The sequence below is a fragment of the Rattus rattus genome, chromosome 4 (genome assembly GCF_011064425.1).
Source record: "Rattus rattus isolate New Zealand chromosome 4, Rrattus_CSIRO_v1, whole genome shotgun sequence".
Taxonomy (NCBI): domain Eukaryota; kingdom Metazoa; phylum Chordata; class Mammalia; order Rodentia; family Muridae; genus Rattus; species Rattus rattus.
In genome coordinates this window covers 22,118,401-22,144,835 of record NC_046157.1, presented here as the reverse complement: position 1 = coordinate 22,144,835, position 26,435 = coordinate 22,118,401, and the positions used below count along the sequence as shown (strand labels likewise).

The 26,435-nt window shown below is 35.5% G+C and overlaps 1 protein-coding gene across 1 annotated transcript in view; it reads right to left on the bottom strand.

The window, feature by feature from the left end:
* Stxbp5l (syntaxin binding protein 5 like) overlaps positions 1 to 26,435 on the bottom strand; it is a 171,706-nt gene that overhangs the window by 65,715 nt on the left and 79,556 nt on the right. Inside the window, exons 11-15 of the mRNA XM_032899379.1 lie at positions 25,593 to 25,810; positions 22,624 to 22,796; positions 18,788 to 18,913; positions 9,215 to 9,366; positions 7,325 to 7,396 (exon numbers count right to left, since the gene is read on the bottom strand). Of these exons, the coding sequence (XP_032755270.1) occupies positions 7,325 to 7,396; positions 9,215 to 9,366; positions 18,788 to 18,913; positions 22,624 to 22,796; positions 25,593 to 25,810 (741 nt within the window). The remainder of the gene's footprint in view (positions 1 to 7,324; positions 7,397 to 9,214; positions 9,367 to 18,787; positions 18,914 to 22,623; positions 22,797 to 25,592; positions 25,811 to 26,435) is intronic.

The following is a 26,435-nucleotide window of genomic DNA, read 5'->3' as shown; positions in this document are numbered from 1 at the left end:
TGGGAATGTATACTCTGTGTAAGTGTTAAGTTGGAAGAATGAAATCTTTAAATTTTTAAAAAATATTTATTCTACAGGGGTTGCACTTAAGAGACTGCCTTGAGTCTCAGAAGAAACTTTGTGTCTTTAAACACTGGTATGTCTGTTATAGACTATGGGGATTTAAAAAATTGTATCAAATGCATTTACATTATGAGATGACCATGAGCGTATGGGGCCAAGGACAGAATTTTATGGTTGAAATGTGTGCCTTAGCAAAGAACCTTGAGGTTATATAGGCTGGCCACCAATTACTGATTTTTTTCTTTTCAAATTCCTGACTGCTAGGTAGCCTCATGCTCCTATTGTCATGCCTTCCCTGACATGATGGGCTGTACCATCTCTTGAACTGTAAGCCCAAACAAACACTTTCTCTCTCAAGTTGCATTTGTTACTCTAACTTTAGCACAGCAACTGAAAGAAACTGATATAGGAACAGGAAAAGCAATCCTCATAAAAGTCACAAGGTGAAAACGTAATGTCTTATTATGAAAATATCCCTTAACCCCTATGTTCATAATGAGACACTGTAAGTTTGAAGAGTTGGGCACATAAATACCTTTTTGAATAAATAAGATCACAGAAGTAAGTCAATGGTACAGCTTACCAGAAACCGATTTACAATGAGTCATTTATCACTTACAAGCAGAGTACGTTCAAATCTCCAGATAATCCTGTCACATCACAGTGGACTTAGACACACTTGGGTGGCATAGGCTTTAAAACACCCAGGATGTAGGAGCTCTTTCTCCTTGTCTGATTGCTTTTACAGTGTGTAACTATACTAGTGACACTGTAATACAACTGCAACCCTTTGTGTTTCTAAACATATGAAAGATAGGGTAAAAACATTGAAGGTCTCAGGAATTTTCTTCTCTATCATATTCTTCTCAGGGTTTTGAGCATAAGCTTCAAAGCATGTTACTCAGTATATTTCAGATTTCATTGGAAAATTTCAAGACATTTTTAACTTAATAAGATCATCCAACCTTTAAATTTCTATTTTCTGTCATTATATTGCTATTGATATTTATTGATGTAAGTATTACCATTAATCTGAGAGTATACATCAATTAACTTAAGTGATCTTGAGCACATTTTTTGCCCCATAAATAAAAAGTGAATACAAGGTAATTTATAACTAAACAATGAATATTAATTTACAGAAGCACTATGACATTATGTTAGATAGTTCTTGAATTTTTATTCACTTAAACAGGCTTTGTTATTTGACATTCAATTAGAAATAGCAGGTTATAAAAAGGAAAAGACTAATTAAACCAGGAATATTAAGAAAAGCAACTTGGAACAACTGATAAGTAACAGACAGAAAAAAGAACTATAATGATAATGTGTGTAGCTGAAAAAATTATGCAGATTTTATAAAAATTTGGAAAACTTTGTATGACTTTGAATAACTAAAATTACAAATGCCTAATATCCACATGTTCATTATCAGTAACATTTTGCACCTAATACACTAGGTAATTTGCGTAAGCTTTCTCTTTTGCATGTAACAAACCATAAGAAAAGTTATATTATTATTTTTATTATACTGATAAAAAAGGGGCAGAGGTCATTACATAAATTTCCCAGGCTATATTAGGAGATAAGAGAAATGAGGTTAAGTCATTACAATATCATTAATAGACAAGAAATATGAAGTATATGTCAGATTATCCCTTTTAGAAATTAAAATAAAACCCTGAAAGTTATAAACTTAACTTCAAGGCTGGAAGAGAGTTTGTTCTGTAAAGTGGTTGTTACACAAGCATGAGGAGCTGCGTATGATTCCCCAGAGCCCATGTAAAATATCCACATATGGTGGCACACAGTGGCAGTCCCCGAGCTGGAGACACTGACTGACTCAAAAACGAGGTGGCAACACTGAAGAATGGCACTTGAGACTGACCTCTGGCTTCTTCATGACATATGAGCGTGCACATCGAGTGGGCACTTACACACGCAGGAGCACACATGCAGAGCTAAGCTGCATTTATCTATTTCTGTAGTGCTTACTGGACTTGTTGTTTGTCGAGCTCTTTTACCTATCTTCTTGGTAAAGGGAACTTATGGTAAAACTATTGTCATTTGTCAAGTTACAATAGACCCCAAACTCATACTGGAGATTTTAGTTATTATTACTTAATAGAATTATTAAAAACAATAATTATTTTGAAATACACATTTTCTGACTATGAGAATATTGTTTTATCTCATAAAAATTTTGGGAAAATAGGAAACTGACTGAGGTGATTTTTTTCCCTTTAATGATTATTTTAATGTAACAGTACGCTTCATGTTGATATTTTGTAGTCTTTTATAATGTTTTCCTTTCGTTCACATTTTGACAGTCATTACAATGCTGTCACATAGTTTTCATGTGGCACCTCTATGGCATAATCATGTCCCTCCTGGCACACATGCTGATCTCCTCACCTTCCTGAGAGTTCTGTTGCCTTTTATCTCTCCTTCTTTATCACAAATCTCTTTCTGAGTAGATTATTTCATAGTCATGTATCTTTATGACATCTTATTATTTTTTAGAAATGAGAGTGGAAAATTCCTCTTACTAGCTTATCCAATCCAAGTACTGACCCGTTTTCTACATCTTCTCAAGCCAAATGCTTTGAAAGCAGTGTGACTTAGCCTTGGCTTTTTGAGTTCATCTGCTTAGCTGAACAGTTATTTGGCTTCAACCCGGGTCTCGCTTCTTTTTGCTACAGTCTAGAAACTATTAGTACTTGGATGTCTTTTTCAGGTTCTCCTCTTCTGGTACTATCTGCCTGGGATCTAACCTTTTAAATATCACTTTAAATCATACATCTTTTATTTAAAAAGCCACTGTTTTCTTATTTTGTCATTTAAAGAAACTGGCTTTGGCTAATTCTGGTGGGAAATGCAGTCTAGGGCTCTAACTGCAGCTTGATTGGGCCTGGGAGTCCAAAGCTCTGACCTCTTCCTCATTATCTTGCACAGCTGTGCTTGGGTATTTCTTTCTGAGTAGGCTCAGAAAACACATAAAACAAACAGTCAGGAATATAATTGGCCACTCTTCTCATTTTCTCCTCCACAGCATTGCTACTCTTCAGTTAGTCTACCTATGGATTTATCTACCTGTGTAGGGTCTGGTCAACAGGAACTGCAAGTAACAGGTCAGGATGATTCCCTCACCATGGGGCACTCATTGCCTAAGAACGTCATTCAACACAATAGTTATTTTAAAAATTGAATGAGTGGATCTTTTTGTTTATCACAATCTATGCTGGTCTTTCTTTTTTGTCTGAGATATTCCTTCCTTCCACATTCTTTTCCCCTTTCCTTTCCTTTCATGCTGGACTTTTTTTTTTCTTTCAGATATTTATTTTTGCCCTCCCTTGCTTGTTCTCTTACACTTAACCTCTTATTTCTTTATAAATTAGTCTCTTATCTCATTTTCTTAGCATTTTTTTTCTTGTTTGTGTTTTGAGGACATTTCCCTAAGCTGAAAAATCTCATTCAGTGAACATTGAAAAACTTGGATCTCAAAGGATCCCTTGTACAATTTTGTGTTGATGCACAAATAAATGTTTCTAACCCACACTTTACCTTAAAGGTATTTTCAAATTTCCATTGACTTTCAGGGCATACAAACAGGTTTTAACTGGCAACATTTCTGACATTCTCAGAAACAGAACACTAGGCACTGACAGAACTGGTGAAATTGTAGCTCACTGGTTTCCCTACAATGATTCTGACTCTGGAAGTAACGTAGCCATCTGCCGTTTGAGTACATGACACACGAATACCAAATCATCCAGTAGTTAGAGAAGTTCTTTTACAAAACCAACCCAGAAGAGTTCTGCAACTCTCTAAGGGGGTAGAGATATGGTTTATATGGTCTTTTATATATGTGAGAAGAAATCTCAATTATTTAAGTATCTTCAAGATTACATTAACTCGTCAATGAGTTGAAAAACTAGAACAATCTAAATTTGAGCATGTATCTGCTGCTCTTTCCAATGTATTTCACTGCTTCCACAAACAGTAATTTATTAAATATAGAGATTTTCTTTCAGCTATAAAATTTTATTATTTTATGATACAAAAAATTTGGAGGCATAAATTTAAAGGCTTATGAGAGGCAGCTTCATAAGCTATTAGACTAGATGATTAGCTAATTAGAAAAGTAGACCAAGAAAAGATTCAAGTTAAGTTATTTCATCATAATTAAAATTATAAGGTTCAAATATGAATTACTTCAAGGGCAAAACAGAAAGGGTGACAGGAAAAAAAACTTTTTTAGAGATATAAGAGACATTTATGGAGTACTTTACCTAATTCTTCATTTCATAGATGTGAAAAATAAATTCACATTGTCTCAGTTTTGAATATGTTATTTTATTGATAATAGGTAGTATTGGGAAAGGGAGTGGCTTTTGATTAAAGAATGATGGATTAGGTTCTCAATGTGACTAAAACTGTAAGAGGTATAGGGTAACATGGTAGAAAGCACATGGATCTTCTTAGTGCCACATAGATGTGAGTTAGTCTGACATGCTTTAGGATTTTGAGAAATGAATTTAATCTCTTTCAATGTTATTTTTCCCATTTATAGAGGAATATATTAACAAATCCTCATTTCCTTCAAAGAGTTATAATGGCCATTAAATGACAAACACATTTATTGGTACAATAAGAATAGAATGAATATTCCCACAGAAATGGGATCTCTCTTTATAGATAGGAACAGGACACTCATTTTTAATGGCTAGGGAATACTCCTTGTAAAAGATGCAATATCTCTATTATAGCAATATAGGTCTCTAAAAATACATAAGAGTATCTTAGCAAAAATTCGACACACATTTTTTATAAAGTTGAAATAAGCATATTTGAATCATTAAAGAATTAACCTCTTTATAGCATACAATGTTTATCATTAAGAGAGGACTTTAAGACATCTGACTTCAGGTTTCAGGGCTATATGGGCCACCAGAGAGACCATTGGTATACAGAATTCCTGCTTCAGTCCTACGTTATAAGGACCCAATTTTACTTCTGTTGTTTATGTGGGTCTCTGATGAAAAACAATCTAATAATTGTTGACTCTCCATGATAATTGGATAGCTTCCCACCACACTGCATCCATCTCACTCCATCATTATATACTTGCTTAGCTTAGAATTTGTGCTGACTGTAGAGTGCATAAATTCTTATTTGTTGGATTTAAATTTCAAAAGCTTAATTGATGCGGTTTTCAGATTCTTGTCATGTAGAGTATATATAACTATATAAAGGAACCGAAATAACACAGACATATTGTGTACAAGCTGTATACCATAGGCACTTTAATTAAAGGAATTGGCACTAGAGGGCTTAGATGGTGGTTCAAAAGTTTTATAGAAAATGAAACTTGAACAGGGCAAGTTACTTTATAGAGAGGAAATATAAGTATATCACAAGGGTAGGAACATACACTGGGGTTAAGCATCATATTGCTATCGAGAAGTAACAGAAAATTATGTTTTAGATGATCCTAAATGAAATCCCTAAAAGCTTAGAGATTATTATTATTATTATTATTATTATTATTATTATTATTATTATTATTATTTTACTACTACTACTACTACTACTACTACTACTATTATTGGTGGAATATAAAAACATTCAGCACCTTTCAAACCTTCCTAATACTTTCTGTATGGCTGGTATTGTGGAATTCTGACAAGCTCAGAGCCAGCATTTATGCTCTATTCTCTACTTATCATAAGAGCATCCCATGTTGATTATAGGAAACATCAGGTAGCAAAACGTTGAGAAACTGGTAAAACCTGAATGTTGGATTCTTGAATATTTTGGGAAGCTAAAACGGTATTCAGATGTACTGGAAACTCTTGACAGAAAGTTGCAAGTTCTTTATGTGCTTGCACAGGATGGGTGTGATAAAAATGTTATAGAGTAGGGATCAGTAAACTTAAAAAATATACACAAAGACAAGTTTGTAGCCATATGAGGATTTTCTGATTACTCAATCCTCCATAAAAATGTGAAATCAACCATTGAAAACATTTGAATGAAGGGGTATAGCTATGTACCAGAAAAACGTTGAAAATTGAATATAAAATTTTTAAAAATTGAATTCGAAATAATTTCAAGATGTCAAGAAATGCCCTTGTATCTCTTCCTGTTTTATGAGTAGCAGAAACCAAGACCAGTGTCAAAGGTGACACAGTCACCTAGAGCAGGGGCAGTGAGCAGTGTCCCCCAAAGGGTCAAAGATAGAGGGCATAACTTAAAACAGGTCACACTGGACATGCCAGAAAGACTGTAAGGACTTCACAGGAACCAGCTTCCTGTCAGGAACACTAAACTTGTAAAAGTTTTATGATTTATTACGGGCTGTGATTCAGTTAGTAAGAGATTTCTGGAGAAATTCAGGTTACAACAGTATGCATATTCAAATGTGTGTGTTTATATGTATGTGTGTGCTTTAATACAATGATAATACCATATTGTATCTTTTGGCAAGCAACCTGATTTTATAAAAATATATTAGAACAATATAAACGTTGTTCATGCCAGTAACTATTGGAACTATTTACTCCTAACTCCACCAGTTTTGTTCATCTTAATGACACGCCATCACACTTTATGCACCGATATTTAGAATTAGTTATTTCACCCATCTTTCCATCTGCATTTGCTACAAAGAAAACAATTAGTATTATTCACCTGTTAGTTATGACTTTAATTCCTCCGTATACCAGAACCTGGTACCTAAAATCAACACTGACATGTGTTTTGAGGTATTCTATTTTAATAAAAAGCACCATAAATTAGGAATACTTAGTTATCCCCAGGAACTATAAAAGAATATTGTTACAGTAATTAGATTGCAAAATGGTCAAAAGCACAACACTGATAAAATAAGAAAGCACAGAATTGTTACTGACACAGTATGTCAGGGTCACTATTTCTAAGAGGACCACAGCTCTTCCTTCTTAAAAAGGAAGCACGGTTACTTCGACTAATAAGACATGGTTTGAAATGAACACAAAAACAAAGGCTGGGTGGGCACATGACAATGATTTAGAATATTTAAATCAAAATTTTGAAAATTAAAAAACAAAATGATTAAAACATCAGATTGCATTTCCATAACAGAACAAAAATTTGCATGCATGTTGAATGTGTTTTTTTTTTTTTAAAAAAACACATTGCAAAGCACTCATGAATGGATTTAGCTTAAGAATTACGACTTAAAAAAAGAAGCAATTCGCCTAACCTTTAGAGAACTTACTCTGATAGGAAGTACGGATCCGTTTCGTTAAATCAGGATAAAAGTTAGACAGCCCACGCATGCAAAAGTTGTCTTTGGAGCATGCCAGAGCAGCAGCAGCAGCAGCAGGCAGAGGAAAGAGAGAAAATAGTCTAAAGTGAAAGGAAGTGGTATCATACCAGAATCTAGAACAGCCAAGGTGAAGAAACTGTAGCAAGATTAGGTAATCAAATTAGAGAGGAGATACTTTAAAAATAAATCCATTAGAAAAGTGACAGATGAATGATGAGAATGCTGTAGCCATTTCACTTAATCAAATTCTCTCACAAAATTCATGGCATATTTTTACATGCTTTTTCCATTGTGGAATTGCTTGGTTGGTAATACTACATAAAATTACTTTTTTATTATTGTTAAGGTTATGATATTTAATCTTTGAGCAATTAAAAGGACAGCTTAGATACTTTAGTTTTTACTTTATGTTACGGTATAAAGTATGTAATCGTTGGTTACCTTATAAGAGAGACCAAGTTTACAACTTTATCAATTTTTCCCTATATCACAACTTTTACCTCTGTATGGATATCAGACAAGTAACTGAGATGCTGGCAGAGATCTACAGCTTTCCTGACCCATCAGCCCTGCAGCAGCACCTCATTACCTGTCCCAGACATTTTCGTATCCTAGACATTCTAAACTTTCAAACTCTACCACCTCAGTTTTGAAAATGAAGGAATAGCTCTTGCTCTGATTTTCTTTCAGAAGCTACTAGTGACAAAGGCAAAACCCACAGAGCTTAAATTTCTAGGATGCTGACAGTCCTGAAAGCTGATCTCCCCCACATAGAAACCTGGCAAGCTCAGAGGGACAAATGCTGTTCCTCTGCAAAGGGTCTAAAAATGTTAACAAAGAAGCTGACTGTCGGTCAAATTTCACCATTCGTCTGAACGAGTAGGAAATTCATTTGATGTTGCAACTTATCTATCTGCTATTTGGAAAATAACAGCTATCATATATTAGAAAGTAATATTTTATGTGTATCTTTAGTAAAGTTCTCAATATTCAGTTAAGTATTTGTAAAAAGAGAAATGTAAAAGCACTACATTATCTAAATGCATAACACTATAGAAGCAAAGTTTGAAGGCAATTTTAACTAACTAGTCTATTCCAGTAAATAATAAGGATACCAGATTTGTGAATGTGAAAGCCATCTGTGTGGATAGCTAGTGAAATTCCAGTAAAATTTTGGATAATTCAGACTATCAAAACTTGTTGCCATATCCTAATTAAAACTCAGATTTCTTTTCTGTTGTAGCTAAATTGATTTGCTTGTCCTGCTAAGAAAAGTGCCATGTTTCATAGCACCTAAATGTCAGGGAATGGTATTTATTATGTTTATAAACATATGTCTATTTTAGCCATCATCAGTAAAGAATAGATGATGGCCACAATATAGTTAACTTAAAAAATGAAAAGGGACTAATGACCTTAAATGTATTTGAAAGGGGCTAACCATATTAGAGAATAATTAATCTGTGTAGTCCAAGAATTTTAAAGAACTTCCATCCAGAGTCCCAATTATCATACCAGATTATTATTATTGTTATTGTTATTGTTATTATTATTATTATTATTATTATTATTATTATTATTATTATTAGTTTTGGGTGGTTGTTTGTTTTTTAGGAATCCAATCTAAGAAACCTAGGATATTTCCTAACTTCAACAGCAAACTGAACTTTAAACACCACTCATGCCTGTTTAAAGACTTTTTGCTGTTTCTTCTCAATTCACTTATTTGCATGTTGAGTCAGTATTAGCATGCATTTGAATGGCATCACACAAGAAAGACCATCTGGAAAAAAAAAGTGAAACAAATCAAGCTCAGAACCCATCTCCTTTGTTCCCTACCTGCAATGAACTGCCTGTTTTTTCGAGGAGACCGGGGCTGTCGCTGGTACAGGTCACTTGATCTATAGAGGTCAATGGTCCCCATGCTTAACAGTACTGTCTTCTGGATGAAATCCACCACAACCAATCCCGTGCAGTTTCCAAATGCAACTCTAGAGGAGGAGAAACACAGAACTAGAATGTATCATATGCATGGTTATTTTAATCTTAAAGTTACATATAAGATTACTGGAAAATAATCTAACATCGGAGACATCAGATAGTGATTCGTGTTTTACAGTCAGGAAACAAGCCCACTGCACAATGGAGAGATTGAGTAGAACATATTAAACATGACTGATTACTGCAAAAATTAGAGCTGGCCTGCAGCCATGCTTCATGACAAGTTTGTCATTTAAGCTGTGATTAGTAGCACAGTATTTAACTTGACTTTATAGTTTTACAGAAGAATCACATAATCCTTTTTCCAGTGCAAAGGGCACGTAGGTCAAGAAATAGAATACTAAATCGACCCAGATGCTTAGCTAAACATTGAAGTGTCTTTTGCAAATAAGATGCAAACAAAATATGTTTCAAATTAATTGTTTTCTTTTACCCTTTGTCTAATCCTTTCCTTCCTGTGGCTTTAAGTAACAAACAACAAAACAGGGATTTGCTATGTAGTCAGGCCCTCCTTGAACTGTAATTGTCAGAATTTGTCTCTCAGGAGACAAAGTGTACACCAACACACTTGGCATATATCTAGGGTTTGATATCATATAAAAATGCAGCTTGATTTACAAAAAATTCAATTCATCTTTGTTCCTTATTTTCTTCTGTGTATTAAAAGACAAATAGATTTGGCTAACTTTTTAACTGATTAATGAAAGTAGCTTTCCTAGGTGGGCATTTTGGTCACCTGAAGATTAAGTAAATATCAGCTGTAGCATGTCTGTAGAATACATTCCCCCAACTCAGCTGTCCTGTCTGGCCTCCGTGAGAGAAGCAGTGCCTAACCCTGCAGAGAATTGATAGGCCAGGGTGTAGGGATACCCGGGAGTTGGGGGCACTCCACTCTCTCAGAGGAGAAGGAGAGGGAGGGCCAGTGGAGGGGACCAGAAGGGGGTACAGTTATCAGGATATAAAGTGAATAAATAAATTAATTTAAAAAATTATCAAGACTGACTATATTCTACCTGGCTATAAATGCTGCCCACAAAATCCTCATGTTGAGTCTAAAAACATCAGTACATTAAAACTCATGGGCTGAAACGCAATTCCATGGAAACAGAATTAAAAGACAACATGGGTAGCCTGCACAAAATTTAAGTTTCAAAAACTTAAAATAGGTCTACGTGATGTGGTGACCTCATGTCTGGGTTTGTATGTGAAGTCAACAAAATCAGCATCTTGGAAAATGTGTGATCCTGTACTCAATGCATTGCTGTTCACAACAGGAATACAAACAACTTGTGTCCACTGATAGATGGTATTTTTATTATCAATGGGATTTTTTATTTAACAGCCAAAAGGAGAAAATCCCACAGTAAAATTTCTACTTAAAATTTGTATGGAACCATTATAGGCTCGAGTTAGTCAAACTATGCTTGCTAAAGATGAGCAAAGCTACAGATATTACAAGACCTTGTTTCAAAGTATATTGCAAAGTTATAGTTATTTAAATACTGTGATCTTATGGTAAAATAGATACATGGAACATTAAAACAAAATTGATAGCACAAAGATAAGTCCACAGACATGTAGTCAACTAATCCTTGGCACAGGAACTAAGAATACAAGATGGAGGAAGTGACAGGTGCTAAAAACTATATATTCAGGCTGGAGAGATGGCTCAGTGGTTAAGAGCTTTGACTGCTCTACCAGAGGTCCCGAGTTCATTTCCCAGTAACCACATGGTGGCTCACAACCATCTGTAATGGGATCTATGCTCTCTTCTGGCGTGTCTGAAGAATGACAGTGTACTCATAAGTAAGTAAATCTAAACAGACAAACAAAATAGCTATGTATTCACACTTAAAAGAATGAATGCCTTTATCTTAAGCTATTCACTGGAGTTCATTTGAAGTAAGTTAAAGACTAAAGTGTAAGTCCTAAAATCATAAAGTGCCTACCTAATACTACAGGGAAGAATTTCCTTCTCACTATTAATAGCAATGTTTTTAAAAATATGACAAGTAAAACACAAACAGCACAAATATGTGGGAGTCAAACTGAGAAGCTTTTGCACAGAAAAAAGACATCAGCGGCAGAAATAAAAGGCAACCTAAAGAATTAGAATAAATGTTTTGAAAATATGTATCTAATATAATTAATATTTAAAATAAATATATAAGCCACTCATACAAATCCACAGTGAAAATACTGTTTGTAAATGGGAAAATTATTTTCAATTTGGCAAATAACCAGAGTAGATGTTTTTCAAGGAGGAAATAACACTGGAAACTAGTTCATAATACACTCAATATCATTATTAAAGGAAATACAGATAATGACCACAATGAGATATCACCTTACAACTGACAAGATTGCTGTCATCAGCAAGAGAAATGCATCAGGGAAAAAAAAAAAGGAATGGAGCTCTTTGTATCACTGGTGGAAATGTAAACCCATGCAGCCATCATGTAAGATGATATGCGGGCTGCTCAAAGAACATTTAAAATAGAACTATTATATGTCCCAGTGATCTCATTTCTCAGTCTCTATCTAAAGTGAATAAAACCAGTAGCTTGAAAAGCTATCTGCATCCCTCAACTCAATGTCTTACGTGTCTGCTGATAGATGAATGCATGAAGAAACTACATAGACATACAACAGATTTACCTCAAAAAGGAAGGAAATTCTGAGATTTATAGTGGCATTGGAATTGGAAGATATTATGCTATGAGAAAGAAGAAAGACATAGAAAGACTAACACTATATGATTTCATTCACATTTGTAATGTCAAAAAAGTACATAAATGATTAGAATGGTGCTTGCCATGGATTCAGGAGCATGGGAAAGGAAGAGATCTACACTTAACCAGCAATTTGCTACATGGGGCATAAAAAGTATCCATTGTTCACCTTCATAGTAGTGTGGCTGACTAGGAGTGGCTATCCACTATGGCCCAACATTTAGAGAAGTACTATATGCTGTTCATTTACAAAAAGATAAAAACTCAATATTTAAAATAGTACTTATGATAGATAACATTTTCACATATTCACAAATTTAAGAAATCAGAAGTCTTACCATTGGAAGTCATGACTGTATGTGTATTTATGTATGTAGCATGATAATCTCACACACACAGATATATATATCTGCATATATATATATATATACATATATATATATATATATATATACATACATACACTGAACTGATCCTGGCCCACAGCTCCCTGCTCCCAAACCCCGTGGGAGTGAGAGCTCACTGCCCAGACAGGTGGGCACTCCTGAGACTGCAGAGCAGCAGAGACCACCAACATTGCCCACCCCTGCCCACATCCCTGGCCCAAGAGGACACTGTATAAGGCCTCTGGGAACAGGAAGATAGGGGCACTCAAGTGGTAGGTCCCCTGCGGTCCAGACACCGCCTGGATCTGAAGGGACCCAGTCAACAGCTCCCTGCACCCAAATCCTGTGGGAGGGAGAGCTAAATCTTCAGAGGGGCAGACACACCTGGGAAGCCAGAAGAGACTACACTCTGCCCACATTTCTGACTCCAGAGGAAAACACCTAATGCCATCTGGGACCCCTGAGCACAGGGGCCTGGAAAAGGTGGGGCAGACCCTTCTGGTTACCGCCCTCACAGAGAGCTCAAACGCAGCCCCCCAGGAGCAACTTTAGGCCCAGGACCACAGGTAAGACCAACTTTTCTGCTCCAAGTGACCTGCCTGGTAAACTCAGGACACACGCCCACAGGAACAGCTGAAGACCAGTAGACAGGAAAGACTACATGCCCGAAAGCAGAACACTCTGTTCCCATAACTGGCTGAAAGAAAACAGGAAAACAGGTCTACAGCACTCCTGACACACAGGCTTATAGGACAGTCTAGCCACTGTCAGAAATAGCAGAACAAAGTAACACCAGAGATAATCTGATGGTGAGAGGCAAGCGCAGGAACCCAAGCAACAGAAACCAAGACTGCATGGCATCATCGGAGCCCAATTCTCCACCAAAACAAACACTGAATATCCAAACACACAAGAAAAGCAAGATCTAGATTTAAAATCATATTTGATCATGATGCTGGAGGACTTCAAGAAAAACATGAAGAACTCCCTTAGAGAAAAGCAGGAAAACATAAATAAACAAGTAGAAGCCTATAGAGAGGAATCACAAAAATCCCTGAAAGAATTCCAGGAAAACACAATCAAACAGTTGAAGGAATTAAAAATGGAAATAGAAGCAATCAAGAAAGAACAGGGAAACAACCCTAGATATAGAAAACCAAAGGAAGAGACAAAGAGTGGTAGATACGAGCTTCACCAACAGAATACAAGAGATAGAAGAGAGAATCTCAGGAGCAGAAGATTCCATAGAAATCATCGACACAACTGTCAATGATAATGGAAAATGGAAAAAGCTACTGGTCCAAAACATACAGGAAATCCAGTACTCAATGAGAAGATCAAACCTAAGGATAATAAGTATAGAAGAGAGTGAAGACTCCCAGCTCAAAGGACCAGTAAATTTCAACAAAATCATAGAAGAAAACTTCCCTAACCTAAATGAACAGATGCCCATAAACACACAAGAACTTCAGAACTCCAAATAGATTGGACCAGAAAAGAAACTCCTCCTGTAACATAATAGTCAAAACACCAAATGCACAAAACAAAGAAAGAATATTAAAAGCAGTAAGGAAAAAAGGTCAAGTAACATATAACGGCAGACCTATCAGAATTACACCAGACTTCTCACCAGAGACTATGAAAACCAGGAGATCCTGGACAGATGTCATACAGACTTTAAGAGAACACAAATGCCAGCCCAGGTTATGTTACTGTATCCAGCAAAATTCTCAATTAACATAGATGGAGAAACCAAGATATTCTATGATAAAACCAAATTTACACAATATCTTTCTACAAATCCAGCCCTACAAAGGATAATAAATTGTAAAGCCCAACATAAGGAGGCAAGCTATACCCTAGAAGAAGCAAGAAACTAATGGTCTTGGCAACAACAACAACAACAAAGAGAGAGAGAGAGAGAGAGAGAGAGAGAGAGAGAAGAAAAGCACACAAATATAATCTCACATCCAAATATGAATATAACAGGAAGTCACAATCACTATTATTTAATATCTCTCAACATCAATGGACTCAATTCCCCAATAAAAAGCTATATGTTAACAAACTGGATACACATTCTGCTGCCTACAGGAAACACACCTCAGAGTGAAAGGCTAGAAAACAACTTTCCAAGCAAATGGTCTGAAGAAGCAAGCTAGAGTAGCCATTGTAATATCGAATAAAATCGATTTCAACCAAAAGTCATCAAAAAAGATAAGGAAGGACACTTCATATTCATCAAAGGAAAAATCCACCAAGATGAACTCTCAATCCTAAATATCTATGTTCCAAATACAAGGGGACCTACATACATAAAAGGAACCTTACTAAAGCTCAAAGCACACATTGTACCTCACACAATTATAGTAGGAGATTTCAACACCCCACACTCATCAATGGACAGATCATGGTAACAGAAATTAAACTGACACATAGACTAAGAGAAGTCATGAACCAAATGGACTTAACAGATATTTATAGAACATTCTATCCTAAAACAAAAGGATATACCTTCTTCTCACCACCTCATGGTACTTTCACCAAAATTGACCATATAATTGGTCATAAAACAGGCCTCAATAGATACAGAAAGATAGAATAATCCCATGTGTCCTATCAGACCACCACAGGCTAAAGCTGGTCTTCAATAACAATAAGGGAAGAATGTCCACATATACATGGAAATTGAACAATGCTGTACTCAATGATAACCTGGTCAAGGAAGAAATAAAGAAAGAAATTAAAGACTTCTTAGAATTTAATGAAAATGAAGGTACAAAACACCCAAACTTATGGTACACAATGAAAGCTGTGCTAAGAGGAAAACTCATAGCTCTGAGTGCCTGCAGAAAGAAACAGGAGGGAGCATATATCAACAGCTTGACAGCACACCTAAAAGCTCTAGAACAAAAAGAAGCAAACACCCCAGGAGGAGTAGAAGGCAGGAAATAATCAAACTCAGAGCTGAAATCAACCAAGTAGAAACAAAAAGGACCATACAAAGAATCAACAGAACCAAAAGCTGGTTCTTTGAGAAAATCAACAAGATAGATAAACCCTTACCTAGACTAATGAGAAGACACAGAATGTGTGTCCAAATTAACAAAATCAGAAATGAAAACGGAGACATAACTACAGAATCAGAGGAAATTCAAAAAATCATCAGATCCTGCTACAAAAGCCTATATTAAAGAAAACTTGAAAATCTGGAGGAAATGGACAATTTCCTAGACAGATACCAGGTACCAAAGTTAAATCAGGAACAGATAAACCATTTACACAACCCCATAAATCCTAAAGAAATAGAAGCAGTCATTAAAGTTCTCCCAACCAAAAAGAGCCCAGGTCCAGATGGGTTCAGTGCAGAATTCTATCAGACCTTCATAGCAGACCTCATACCAATACTATCCAAACTATTCCACAAAATTGAAACAGATGGAGCGCTATCAAATTCCTTCTATGAAGCCACAACTACTCTTATACCTAAACCACACAAAGACCAACAAAGAAAGAGAATTTCAGACCAATTTCCCTTATGAATATCGACGCAAAAATACTCAATAAAATTCTTGGAAACCGAATCCAAGAACACATCAAAACAATCATCCATCATGATCAAGTAGGCTTCATCCTAGGTATGCAGGGATGGTTTAATATATGGAAAACCATCAACATAATCCACTATATAAACAAACTGAAAGAACAAAACCACATGATCATTTCATTAGATACTGAGAAAGCATTTAACAAAATTCAACACCCCTTCATGATAAAAGTCCTGGAAAGAACAGAAATTCAAGGCCCATACCTAAACATAGTAAAAGCCATATACTGCAAACCAGTAGCTAATATTAAACTAAATGAAGAGAAACTTGAAGCAATCCCACTAAAATCAGGGACTAGACAAGGCTGCCCACTCTCTCCCTACTTATTCAATATAGTTCTTGAAGTTCTAGCTAGAGTAATCGGACAACAAAAGGAGACCAAAGGGATACAGATTGGAAAAGAAGAAGTCAAAATATCACTATTTGCAGATGATATGATAGTATATTTAAGTGATCCCAAAAGTTCCACCAGAGAACTATTAAACCTGATAAACACCTTCAGCAAAATGGCTGGGGATAAAATTAACTCAAGTAAATCAAGTAGCCTTCCTCTACACCAAAGAGAAACAAGCCGAGAAAGAAATTAGGGAAACGACACCCTTTATAATAGTCCCAAATAATATAAAATAATATAAATATAATATAAAATACCTCGGTGTGACTTTAACCAAAAAGCTCAAAAGTCTAGAATGGCAGTGAATGGTCCCATCATGTACATATAGATAGAACCAATCACATTTAGTGGGTTATCAAAATGATAATAATGGTGATAAAAACATAATAAAAGAGGAAACTGGGAAGTGGACATGTTGAGAATATATAGTGTTTGAGGAGTAAAATGGGGGAGTGGATGTGATCATATTTCATCACATGCATGATTGAAGATATCAAGAGTAGAAAAAATTGAAAGTCTAGAATATCAGAACAAACTATAAAACAACAATAATAAAAATGATACTGATGAGGTTTCACACAGAAATGAGGGCTCTGTTGGGAAGCAGATGAGAGGTTATTTCTGTCATGCTGTGGCAAATACTTTACATGTATTTGTATGTATTATTTCCATGCTCTTTTCCTATTCTCATGAGACTTTGCAGAAAACTCATGATGATAGCGACGAACTTAAAGATGAAGGTTTGTATTTTGGACAGTTTAAAGGCAGAAAATCAAGAAGGCAGTGGCAATGGGTGCTTTTAACCAATTTCAAAATAAGAATTTGGAGTAAACTATGAAAGAGCAGGGAGATTCAGAAAATGGAGTTTTGATAGAAATGCCGCAGCTCATTCAGATTTACTTGCTCGAGAGATTGTTATATATAAAAGAAACCAAGTCAGGGCTGGAGAGAAGCTTAATGGTTAAGAACAAACACCTGCTGCTCTTACAAAGAACTCAGATTCAGTTCTCAGCATCAGTGAATAGGATGAAGAAAAACTGTCAGAAACACTAGTTCTAGAGGACCCAACGTTTCCTGTCTTCTGCTGAACTGTATAAATATAGTGTATAGATGTACATGTAGGCAAAACACCCTTGCACATAAAATAACTTTTTTTTTAAAAGCAGAGTGCTTGCTACCAAAATCATATAAAAGATACCTTGGCAGTAACTCAGGAATTCTTAAGACCCTAATTTGTTATAGGCTTCAAGGTATAGTGGTATAAATCAGAAGAATAAATTAGCTTCAAAGAGTTACATGACAGAACCTTTTCAGAAAAGAAAGATAGTAATGTAATCTAAGAGCATGGGATAAATTTAGCTGGAAAGACAAGCAAAGACTGTTGCAGGCATGGTTGAAGTGGGCCCAAATAAAACTCAATGAGAGCAGATCTTGTTGGTCAACAGTGCTGTTTTTGAAGACATCAGTGTGCAAGAGTTACAGAGTCATAGAGGCTTCCACCAAGATGACAGAAAGGAAGCCCAGAGAGCCAAGTGTCAGGCCATTCCAAGTCTCTATAATTACCTAACAGGCTGATACAAGAATCTGTGAGAGTCAAGATGAAGCATCAGGTGAAAACCACCAAACAAAGATGCCAAGAAAGTCTCCTATGGGCAGCTCTAGGCGGATGCAAAGTCTCCATACTTCTCTATGCTGAGTCCTTATACTTGGGATTTCTAACTCAAAGTGCTTGAGAATCCCTAGCCCTCTGAATATTCTAGGTGTTGAATACAGAGCTGTGGAAATCAATGTTTTCTTTATTGGACAAAGACTTGCTTTGATCTAATCCTTTCTTTTCTGTGTTCTTACTCTTCCCATTTGAATTGGGAATAATTTATTTTGTACCACTGATAAGAGTCAGTTATCATCAGTAATCTAGAACTTGCTCTATTTGCAAGTATCATTAAACCAAACTCAACTGGTAAATCTACTATCACATTAGACAAAGTTGAAGTGAATTCTACAATAAGACAGGTCAAAAGAAAGCAACCAAAATGAAACATAATGGGAAAAGAAAAATAAAATCCAAATCAATCCAAAAATAAAAATCCAAAATAGGGACATTACCACTAATATGAAACCAAGGAAAAGAAAACAAAAAATAAAATTGTGACTTGATCATATTATGGTCAATTTAATAAAAATTGAGCTAAGGGATTAGCATAGTTTTTAGGATGTAATATTTTAAACGAGGCATTTACAAACTATTTAAAATTAGGGGATACCAACCAGAAAGCTAGCTCGTCACTTACATTCCGTATGCTGAGCTCACAGCGAGGCTGGTGATCTGCTGAGGCGGCTCGCCATCTACCCACACCAACTGAATAACAAGATCCGCTTGATAGCCCGGCGGCATGCGCACTGGCCGTGTTTTAACACTAGAAGAAAGAGGAAACGTTATTCTATCCCGTACATCTATAGCATACTTATGCATCTTCAGAAGTGACATCAAACCGTGCTTCAAAAATATATAACGTGGGGGCAAGCGTGTGGATAGGCGATGCTTTGTCATCCTCTTGATGTACCAAGCGACAAATACTCGCTCAGTAATTTTTTAGTCAATTTTACAACCTTAACTATCAAACATTTTCTTATTTTAGGACAGTGCTTTACGGTAAATGATACTTTCTACATACTTGCAATAAAAAGAATGACTGTTATATAGTTATATATGTTTGGCAACCTGACACAAACCTAGATATATCTGGACAGAGGGATTCCAATTGGGGGATTTTCTCCATTAGATTGGCCCACGGTCATATCTGTGGGGTGCTTTCTCAATTGCGAGTGATATAGGAAGGGTCAAGCTCACTGCAGGCAGAGCTATCTTGGGGGAGGTGAGGCTGGGGTGTTTTTAAAAAGGTAGCAAGGCAAGCCAGAGGAAGCAATCCAGTATCGTTCCTCCATAGTCTCTGTATCAGCTTCTGCCTTGGGTTCTCGCCTTGGCTTCCCTTTAGTGGCGGGTCATAACTTATAAACCATCTGAACCCCTCCTCCAAAATTACTTTGAGTAGGTGTTTTATCAAATCAACAGAAATCAAACTAGGACCGTGATCAATAAATTAACACTCGACAAATTGTTCGACATATCCTTTACTAGTTCTTACTTTTTCTCTGAATCTACTCTACCTGGATCTTTTGTTCTGACAACCCTCCTTTACTTCTGGCTGTACAGAGAAACTTTACAGTCAGCTCTCACTACTGTACTCTTCTATTAGTCAGTTGGTCATGAAACGCTATCAATATAAGTAGATCCTAAGTATTCTTTACTTCTCTGCTGCTATGATCTTAGAACTACCAAATTAAAACAGGCTGTCCTCTTTAAATTTAAATTTCAAAAAAATAACAGCTTTTGAAATTGAGTGTACATCAGATGCAATACTAGGAATTTAGTGATGTTATAAATGTCATTGGTTATTTTAATTAAAATTAAATGTATAAAACAGATGTTTTATTTGAAATAATAGATAAATTGTCCCTTTATTTACTCTTGATCACTTTAATAGCCTCATAACTGGTCTCTAGTTTCTATTCTTCGCTCCATTCACAAACTCATGTTCAACTCATTGAACTGATCTACTTAAAATTTAAGCCCAACCATGTTATTTTCTAATCAAAACATTATAATGACTCCCACTTTCCACTTGAAATCAATGGTAAGGCTCTTATAATGCTCTATTATTAGGCCTCTATCATCTATATTACACCAATTCTTTTTTTTTTTTTATTTTCGGCCTTCACACTTTTTATTTTTAAATTTATATAAACACACATACTTACACATCACTTACTACACTTTTTTTTGATATTCCAGGAATTCATTCATTTCATGATTAAAAGCCAATGCTACAAGCATATAGCACACATAATAAAATGAAAACATGACTGATTGCCAGACAAAGGTCAGTCAATGGTGAGAACTTTTAAATGGTAAATATGTTTTTTTTAGATGTTTTCAGTGGTTCTTGGATCTGAATCCAGGCCTTTCTATATTTTACTTTCTATTGGATATTGTTTATTTACATTTCAAATGCTATTCCCTTTCCTGGTTTCCTGTCTATAAGCCCCCTATCCCATCCTCCTCCCCCTTCTTCTATAAGGAGGAGTGTTCCCTTCTCCAACCACCTCCCCTTCCCACCTCCCCACCTGACATTCCCCTACACTGGAGGGTCCAGCCTTGGCAAGACCCAGGACTTCTCCTCTCATTGGTGCCCAACAAGGCCATCCTCTGCTACATATTCAGCTGGAGCAATGGGACAGCCCATGTGTACTCTTTGGGTCGTGGTTTAGTCCCTGGGAGCTCTGGTTGGTTGGTATTGTTGTTCTAATGGGGTTGCAAACACCTTCAGCCCCTTCAATCCTTTCTCTAATTCAATTCTTATTATCAAGACACTTTTCTGACTGAGCTCTAGGTGCATTGGCCTAATTATTTTCCTTAGCAAGACAAGGACTTCAAGTCCATTGCTATAGCTATTCTTTTTGCCTAGAATTTTCTTCCACCATATATTATTTAACTCTCTTATTTCAAGTTTTTTCTTTAATTATCATTCTCTTAACAAGGCCAATGATACTTATTAAGCACATAAAATATAAATAAAAATAACTGTACAAATATGTATATATTGAAAATAATTGTAATACTTCTAAAAATAGAGAATTAGCTAGCTGAAATGCTTATTTACCAACAAATGTATATAAAAGTGTCCAACTTCAGGTAAACAAAAGGACAAATGCCAAGATTTTATGAAGCATGGATTTTATGCAACTGAAGAAACCATCCACAGTGTAATTTAATTAATAGAATAATATTTAGACTTTTTGTGTGTATTTGAGCTCTGGGCATTGAGCACACGATATATGACTATGCAGATTTTTCTTTTGGTTTTTAACAATCCTTGAGATTTACCTCAGTATTTGTCAATTCAAGCCTTTTATACTTCACTAATTCTTGATGCCAAGCAGACCTTTATTTCCCTTGTTTTTCTCCATCCTCCCTATCCTCAATTCTTCTCTGTTTTATAAACAACTAAGCAGTTAGAAGACGTGTGCTAATGATAGGCTGTTGTTGCTGTTTTTCAAACACCAAATGGGTCTGTAGTGATATTTTAAATGTTCCAGTGTTTTTATTGGTTTTCACATTCTTTGAACTCAGTTAAATAAACAAAACTCATAATAAAAAATTAAAATATAAATGGGTTGGCACAGTAGCTTAGCAGGTAAAGGTACTGCCATTGAACTGAGCTTCATTCTCAGGACTCACAAGGTGCAAGGAGAGAAAAGCTTCTTATAGGTTGTCCTCTGACTGTCACATGTACAGCATAGTGTGTGTGTGTGTGTGTGTACATGCACACAAAATATAAATATGAACTTATAAGAGCTTTTGACTAGCTAAAATTTAATAAATTTTTTGCTTGTAGATTTTCCCCCAATTAATTCACGTATATTCTTCTGATTTGAAAATCTTTTAAAAAATTAGAGAAATTATGCATTGCTGCTAATTATATAGCTTTTGCCTTTGAAAACTTATCTCTAAAGTCTCTATACAAATTTGCATATGAAATTAGAGAACAATCTGTCTAGAATTCTTTAAGTAATAGATACATATATTGTTTTAGAAAAGAACTCTTTCTTAGGCTAAATTCTCCAAATATTGAACACTAGAAAGAATTATATATGACTGCACACAAAAGTAATAATTTATAAACCTTATAGGATGAAAGGCATAGAAGCAAGATAAATTTGCCTGTGAGGTTTACATGCTAAGCTTTTTATTGTGTTGTTAAATGTAACCTTGACACATTGAATAAAGTGTTTAACTATAATCATTAATTAGGAAAAAAGATTAGGGTTTGCCTTGTTAAACTTCTCATTGTTTCAAAGCCATGTTTATTTTAGAATCCTTTTGGGGAAAAATATAAATAGGCAAATAAAGTATGAAAATACTGTGCCTTTTGGGGGAAGGTTATTCAAGGAAAAGCATGCTCTCCTGACTCCTCTAACAAGGAATCAGTAACTTTGCCTGTCCCATTGTGCAAGAACTCTGTAAGGAGCTGACGAGTGTGCTTCGTCACCTGGCAGCCGTTCTTACCTGAGGCACGGGATGCTGTCCTTCGTCACGCCTTCACTAGACACAGTATTAGTGCTTCCAGAAAGACTCCTTGAAGAAGGAAGTTGAGAGGAGAGATCTGGAAATGGAGGACTTGTTTCTGGCTCAGGAGTAATAATGTCTTCAACATCGCACTGAAGTCGTACCTCTAATGACTTAAAAAGGTTGTTTTAATTTAGTCTAATTAATAATAACAATAATATTAATAGGTACGTTAATATATCTAGGTTGTTATATAAATGCTTCTCAAATTTTTCAATCTGAACTAAGTAATGAATTATATGGACTATTTAGTGACAATTACCAAAAAATGAAAACAAAAAAAACCCCAAAATATCCAAAACCCCATAACTTTTAATTCCTCAAAACTAAGAAAAAAAAGTACTATTTTTTTTACTATTAGTAAAAATTTTTTTTTGTGTGGGCGGGTTTGAGATAGAGTTTCTCTGTGTAGCTCTGGCTGTCCTGCTCATTTTGCGGACCAGGCTGGTCTGGAACCCACAGTCATCTGCCTTTCTCTACCTCCAGAGTGCAGAGCTTACAGGTGTCTGACACGACATCCTGATATTCACTTTCACTTCATATTTACGTGGCGGAAATTGTTATGGAATGAGTATTGCTTTCTCAAGCTGGTTTTGTAAACTTGATACAAGCTAAAGTCATTTTGAAAGAGGGACTCTCAATTGGGAAAATGTCCCCAAATAGAGTGGCACTGTAGACAAACCTGTGGGTCATTTTCTTAGTGATTGATTTGGGGGAGCCCCACTGTGGGTGGAGTCATCTTGGGCAGATGGATTTGGGTTGTATAGGAAGGAGGATGAAGAAGCCTGGGGGAGCCTCCACCGTGTCTAGTCAGTTCTAGCCTCCAGGTCCACACCCTGCCTGAGGTCCCACACTGCTTGAGTTCCTGCCACGACCTCTGGTGGTTTAGAACATCTGGAAGTATGAATGAAATAAATAATTTCCTCTCCAAGTTGCTTTTGGTCATGGTGCTTTATCATAGTAAGAAAAACCCTAGGACAGTTTCTTACAATAAACTATAATTTAGTGGATGATTAAAATAAAAGAAGAAATTGACAGTTACTCCAATGAAGGAAATTAAAATGGATATGTTTATATTTATAAATAGTGTTTAATTTACAGTATATGAGTATGCTGATATTATAGTAATATTCATATGGTGTGAACATAGCAATATTACCAAACTTACTATTATAATAATTATCTTTAAACTACTAGAAGCCCCTGCCAGCAACAACCTGGTTACTGAGCTATTGAGTACTTACTACTCAGTGCTGATGCTGCTGTGACATCATGATAAACACCTGATATACAGAGCATGAGTATTTTCCTTAGCTTTTATTCTCTGCTTTCTACTTTTTTACATTTATATAGGTATGAGTATAAATTGTTCCCAGACTCTGTTACTCCCTATTAATTGCTCAGAGCCACACACACAGGTAATCAGAGGTAAAGTTAGGGTTGAAACTTAAGTACCTGTGACCTCAAGCCTTAAGCTTTCAATATACTCTAAAAGAATGACATTATTTTAGTTGAAGTAAAAACACACACCCAAAAGAGTCTATATGAGATAATCTTAATATCCTGGTAAAATAGGGTAAATATGTAGAACAGAATAGAGAAATTATAGGCATATTAACGTAGATGTAGCCGATGCCACAGTAACACCATCGTTTTCTATGATCAGAATTTCATGTAAAGGTAAGATAATGGTGGTAAGGGAATGTTATAATTATTTTTAACCATATAAAATGCTGCTCCATAAAAAAGCTATTGAGAGTAATTTTATTATAGTTGAGAAATAATCATTTATGGCAGCTTATTAACAAGAAAACAAAAAGAAAAACAAGTCAAATGTTTAAGAAGGACAAAGCTACACTAATTTGACACTTATACAGAAAGCAAAACTCTACACTATCTAATTAAATGCACTTATGCATATATGCATAGACTTGCTTAGGCATGTAATATGTAGTACTATTTTAAATGTGTTACATATTATAATAAATATTTTTTCTTTATAGGTAAAATAATGCTGCTGATATTATATTGACAATATTTAGGAGCAATTGACTCAGTTTAGTCAGGTAGGTGCAAAACTGAAGAGATACAAAGACATAACAACAGATAACAATGTGGTGTTCAATTTGTAGAGAATTTAAAGTAGCAAATTCATTTTGACATTGAATTTAGAGAATGTTTCATTTTAAAACAAACCACTTTTTAATATATTAAGTAACAATTTAAAATACTACAGATTATATTAAATATGAATTTATATAGTTTAAGAAGTTATTTAATCCCAACCTGGGGTTTCTTCCCTACCTTTGACGATTTAGCTCCCAGACGAAAGACACACACAACCTTTATATTTATGATAAGCCTTAAACAGCACAAAACCCAGACAGATATCTACCTTCGATGCTATTAGAATCTACTTTCCTATAGATAACCTTGAATTATTACTTATTACTTACTATGTTTCATCTGGGCTGCTCTTAACTCTCCAGCCATGGCTCTCAAGGGTCATGTTTTTATGACTCACCTAACCCATAGCAGCTTCTCCTTCTTCCTCATGCACCTTCTCTCTCTCCTAGTTCTCCTCTGACCCTAAGTCCAGGAAACCCAAACCCCACCTATGTCTCTTCTGTCCAGCTATTAGCTACTGGCATCTCAGAAATAACCTGGGGGCAGGGTTTTCCCAACTATTGGCTGTTGGTATCTGTATTTACCAGTCAGAAGTAATTTTGGGGCAAGGTCACTTGAGTCTATGTGCAGACTCCAGGACTTGGCATTCCAGTAGACAATGAGACCAAACCTCAACAATATACTGTACTCTTGGTGCCTTAAAAACCATCCAAGTGGTTCAAATGCATAATTGTTTTCTTTTAGGAACTATAAATAGAACAGTCAAATCTGAAGTAACTTACCACTATTTCTGTTGTGATTTCATGTCTGCTGAATTTATAAATTATGACATATGCAGAGACCCCAGATACACAAAATATTCTGCTCTCTGGACACCAGTAAATCATCTGAACAGCAAAGGGATCTTCTTCTACAATCTCACACGTCTGTTTGCCATCTCCCACCTTCTGCTTTTCAAATACTTTTGAAGTTTTTAGCTTGTACAACATCTGCAGTGTCACTATAAAATAATAAAATGCAGTTATTTCCTAATTTGATTTTAATGCTTAGACATCATTCAAGTTTCTTCAATGTATTTGTTTAACCAAGAGAATACAAATCAAGTAAGGCAAATTAAATTTATAGTAAACCCTCAGTGAAGTGCCCTCTTAACAATCATATCAAGAGAGAACTATACGAAGATAGAGAAAAAATGTTTATGAGCAATGGAAACTATGAAAATGGAAGAAATAATCCTCTTCTAGGTGAGATGCTACCATGATTTTTCACTATAATTCCTCTTAATTCTTGGATAAGAGCTTGATACAATATTCTAGATGTTTTTTTTTCCCCAACAGATTATTTAGGAAAGATCTCATCTAGGTTTTTTTTTAGTTAAGAAAGGGTCAAGTATAAGCTTTTAAAACTGGGTTTATTAATGATTTTCAATAATATTTATTTTGGGAAAGCCGTTTCCACTTCAGAACATAATAAAAACACAATTTGCCCTACGAAAAAAGAACTCTTGTTTTATAAATGGTCTTTAAGAGGTCAGCCCAACTCAAGATAATTCTACAAAGTAAGTGGCCTGATTTTTTGTTTGCTTTGGTTTTTTGAAGTGTGATCTCTCTGTGTAGCTCTGGCAG